Source organism: Cyphomyrmex costatus, unplaced genomic scaffold, assembly GCF_001594065.2.
Source record: "Cyphomyrmex costatus isolate MS0001 unplaced genomic scaffold, Ccosl1.0 scaffold1088, whole genome shotgun sequence".
Lineage (NCBI taxonomy): Eukaryota > Metazoa > Arthropoda > Insecta > Hymenoptera > Formicidae > Cyphomyrmex > Cyphomyrmex costatus.
In genome coordinates, this window is record NW_017275050.1 from 35,946 (window position 1) to 40,597 (window position 4,652).

Here is a 4,652-nt window from a genome sequence, read left to right on the forward strand (position 1 = left end):
CTCGGTGTGAAACGAGTAAGTATCAATGGAGGCCCCGTTTAGAACTGGAAGTCCTTACGCGCGCGACGAGACGCGTACACGCGATTGCGAGACGAGTGTAAGAATCGTGAAACGAAAAATACCAGTGCATCCGAAGATGATTTGTTGCGGAATATTGCAAAGAAACTTAATCGTTATTGTAGATGCATTGAAATGGACACGTATAGCGGTACAAGAGCTGAAGTGATGATGATAGGGGATATACGTATGCTCCTTGTAAATCGTGAAAGAAATCCTGCTATACAGAAACTACTTCGTGACAAGTGCGGTAGGGATAGTGGTGAATTTGAATGTCAGTGCTATAAGTGTTGGTCAGCCGACATGTATAATATCAAGGTATTGGATATGTATGACATTGTAAAAGCTGAACGATATTGCAAAACGTGCGAACGAGTAACGTGCAATTGCTCCGAATAACACTTTTTTATAACAATGGAAGACTACGAGCGTGCGGAACGCGAACTGCTCGAACAGTGCGGTCGCGTCGCTACATTGAGCGAGTGTTTCGCGTGGTTGGAGAGGTGCAAAGAGTGCATCGAGAGCCTCGAGTGTAGCGCCAAGCGTCCGCGTCTTACCATCGGGCACAGACAATCCGCGGTGGCGAGGATCGCGCGACTCGAGGGTGCACGAACACAGTTGGAACGACGGTTCGTGCACGTGGGTGGTGGTGGTGGTGATCGCGAGAACGATAGATCTCTCGCTTGGCGCGAGATCGACGCCGCTTTCGCCAATCGCGTTCTACCCGGTGCCGTTATAAACTCCAGACATATCGAGCCGCGACAATTCCTCGAAGACGCCAGTAGTGTAGTGGTTGAGCGTGTGCGGGGCGCTATAGACACACATGGTAGCGTGAAAGTGAACACCGCCTTTAACGGCGAGTTCGTCGCGGGTGACAAACGCACAGTCATGGGTATAAACGGTAAAAACTGTGAACTGTATCGGGGCACCGATCTCCGCGAGTGGTACGCGTCGCGCGTTATCGAGCCCACGTTGGCGTCGCTCGATGAGCACCAGGAACGCGACAGTGGGTGGGCGCTCTCGCGTACTCTGAACCTGACGGTCAACGTGAATAAACTCAATCCCATGCGCGCATGTCACGTTACATTGCCGGAAAAATTTAAAAGGAAGGAAGCAGTGATCAACGTGCGATCCATGGACAATGCGTGCTTCGCGTGGGCGGGGGTCGCTGCTTTGTACCCCGCGAAAAGAAACACGGAACGTGAATCGTCGTATCCGCATTATTCGAAAGTGCTCAACTTCGCGGATATCGAGTTTCCGGTAACTCTCAAGGACGTTGCGAAATTCGAGCGGTCAAACGATATCTCAATAAACGTGTACGGCATCGAGGACGGGGACGTCCTCCCTCTGCGGCTCACCGACTGCAAGAGGGACAGACACGTCAATTTATTGTACGTGCAAAACGGCGACGGCCACTTCGTGTGGATCAAAGATCTCTCCCGCCTCGTGAGGTCGCAAGTTACCAAAAAGAAGAATAAGATATACTTCTGCGACCGGTAAGTGCGATAAGTAAAATACAATAGTAAGCCAAAAAAAAAAGAATGTTGTACCAATAAGTGTTTGTCGTTTGCAGGTGCCTCCACTACTTCTCCTCAAACGAGAAACTGGAGAGACACAGCGAGGACTGTCAAAAGCTCAACACGTGCACCATCCGCCTGCCGTGCGTGGAGCAAAGGTGGCTTGAGTTTAGCAAGCACTCCAGGAAGGAGCGGGCGCCGTTTATCGTGTACGCAGACTTGGAGTGCGTGCTGAAGAAGACGGAGGATGCGTCATCATCATCGGCGTCGTCGTACGCGTACCAGCGGCACGAAGCGTTCAGTATCGCGTACTACGTGCACTGCTCGTACGACGGCGCGTTATCCGAATACAGATGTAGGCGAGGCAACGACTGCGTCAGTTGGTTCGCGAGCCAGCTAGTGGCCTTGGCGCACCGCGTGAAGAACGCGCTAACGACCAACCGGCCCATGGACTTTACGCGCGACGACTGGCGGAGATTCGACAGCGCGACACACTGCCACATCTGCGAGAGGCCGTTCGCCCCAGGTGACGAGCGGGCGCGCGATCACTGTCACCTCACCGGGCGATACCGCGGTCCGGCGCACAAGGGATGCAACGTGAACTACAAGGACTCTCCGTACGTTCCGGTTGTGTTCCACAACCTGTCGGGGTACGACGCGCACTTCGTCGTACAGGAAATAGCGACGCGATTCCAGGGACAGGTGGAGCTACTTCCCCTGACCAAGGAGAAGTACATCTCCTTCACGAAACACGTCAAAGACACCAGTGACACCAGTGACAAAGACTCGCGAAAGGGCGTGAAACTACGGTTTATAGACTCGTTTAAATTTCTGAGTGCGGGTCTGGACAAATTGGTGTCGTACCTCGACAAGGACAAACTTAAAATCGTGCGTTCCGAATTTTCGGCTCTATCGGACGAAGACTTCGATCTGCTCACTCGTAAAGGGGTGTTCCCCTACGAGTACGTGGACATCGTGGAGAGACTGAAAGATACGCGCTTGCCGCCGCGCGAATCGTTCCACAGCTCGCTGACGGGTGATACAGTGTCCGAGAGCGATTACGCGCACGCCGAGAACGTGTGGCAGCGGTTCTCCATGCGAACGCTCGGCGAGTACAGTGATCTTTACTTAAAAACTGACGTCCTGTTGTTGGCCGATGTGTTTGAGAACTTTCGAGACAGTTGCGTCGCGAGTTACGGTCTCGATCCCGCGCATTACTACACCCTGCCCGGTTTCACGTGGGACGCGATGCTCAAACACACGCGCGTGAAGTTCGAATTACTCACAGACATAGATATGGTGATGTTCGTCGAGCGCGGCATACGCGGCGGTCTCAGCCAGTGTTCCGGCAGATACGTGCGGGCCAATAATAAGTACATGCGGTCGTACGACTCGTCGGAACCGTCGTCGTACCTCATGTATTACGACGTCAACAACCTGTACGGCTGGGCGATGTGCCAACCGTTGCCCTACGCCGACTTTGCATGGGTCGACGACGCGCAGAATTTCGACTACACTACCGTCGCGTTGGATTCGCCCACCGGGTACATCCACGAGGTGGATCTCGAGTATCCGCGGCGTCTTCACGACGCGCACGCCGACCTGCCGTTCTGCCCGACGCGCGCGAAGCCGCCCGGCAAGCGGGACGACAAGCTTCTCGCGACGGTACGCGACAAGCAGCGGTACGTCGTCCACTACCGCAACCTGCAACAGTGCACGCGTCACGGTCTTCGCGTAACGAAGATCCATCGAGTGTTGCGATTCGCGCAATCGGCCTGGCTCCGCGACTACATCGAACTCAACACGCAGTTTCGAACGCGCGCGCGGAACGATTTCAAGAAAAACCTGTACAAACTGATGATCAACGCGGTGTTCTGCAAGACAATGGAGAACGTGCGCGATCGCGTCGACGTTAAACTGGTGACGGCGTGGGAAGGACGGTACGGTGCGGAGGCGTTGATCGCGAAACCTAACTTTCACAGCCGCAGCGTCTTCGCGGAAAACCTGATAGCGGTCGAATTGTGGAAAATCGAGGTGAAATTCGACAAGCCTATCTACGTGGGTATGTGCATCCTGGACATTTCGAAAACGTGCCTGTACGAGTTTCACCACGAGTACATGACGCCGCTGTTTCGCGATAGATGCGAGATCGTGTACACCGACACGGACAGTCTGAACTACCATGTAGAGTGCGACGACGTGTACGAAACAATGAAACGCGACATAGACAGATTCGACACGAGCGACTATCCCGCGAACAACGCGTACGGTATGCCTCTCGCAAACAAGAAGGTGCCCGGTCTCATGAAGGACGAGAACAACGGTGCCATCATGACCGAGTTCGTCGGGCTCAGAGCGAAGATGTACGCGCTGCGCGTGGACGGAAAGAGGGACACTAAGAAGGCGAATGGGGTGAAGAGCAGCGTCGTAGCGCGAACGATATCGTTCGAGGATTACACCCGGTGCCTGAAGGAGGATATCGAAATGACGCGCAGGCAGGCGTGCATACGATCCAAGTTACACCGGGTGTACACGGTGTCGGAGAAGAAGATCGCTCTGAGTCCGTACGATGACAAACGGTACCGGACTCGACGAATACCTTACCGTGGGGGCATTACCGGATAGTGTAGCTCGCGTATCGAGTGTTATGTACATATACTTTTACGTATGTTATGCTTTTATATTGCGTTTTACCTATACTTAGACGTATTGAGTGTTATGTACATATACTTTTACGTATGTTATACTTTTATATTGCGTTTTACCTATACTTAGACGTATTGAGTTTTATGTATCTTGTATATTGCGTTGTACCTATACCTAGACGTATTGAGTTTTATGTATCTTTTATATTGCGTTTTCTCGTACTGACGTATTAAGTTTATGTAGTGAGTTTTACGTATCGAGTATTATATATTGAGTTTTTACGTATCGAGTACTATGTATTGAGGTTTACGTATCGAGTGTTATGTATTGAGTTTATACTTATACCTAGACGTATTGAGTTTTACGTATCGAGTGTTATGTATTGAGTTTATACTTATACCTGTACATGTTGAGATTTATACTGAGTTTTAT

The 4,652-nt window shown here is 51.8% G+C and overlaps 1 protein-coding gene across 1 annotated transcript; it reads left to right on the forward strand.

The window, feature by feature from the left end:
* The first annotated feature begins 471 nt into the window (after positions 1-471).
* LOC108775690 (uncharacterized) lies at positions 472-4,199 on the forward strand. Its single transcript, XM_018542126.1, has 2 exons — positions 472-1,553; positions 1,631-4,199. Exons 1-2 carry the CDS (start codon positions 472-474, stop codon positions 4,197-4,199), a joined length of 3,651 nt encoding a protein of 1,216 aa, XP_018397628.1.
* Positions 4,200-4,652: the final 453 nt, after the last annotated feature.

Bases quoted from the DNA above. Each gene is read 5' to 3' on its own strand.
- LOC108775690 (XM_018542126.1), top strand. From the start codon at position 472: ATGGAAGACTACGAGCGTGCGGAACGCGAACTGCTCGAACAGTGCGGT. The intron at 1,554-1,630 runs GTAAGTGCGATA...TGTCGTTTGCAG, and splicing joins AAGATATACTTCTGCGACCG to GTGCCTCCACTACTTCTCCT.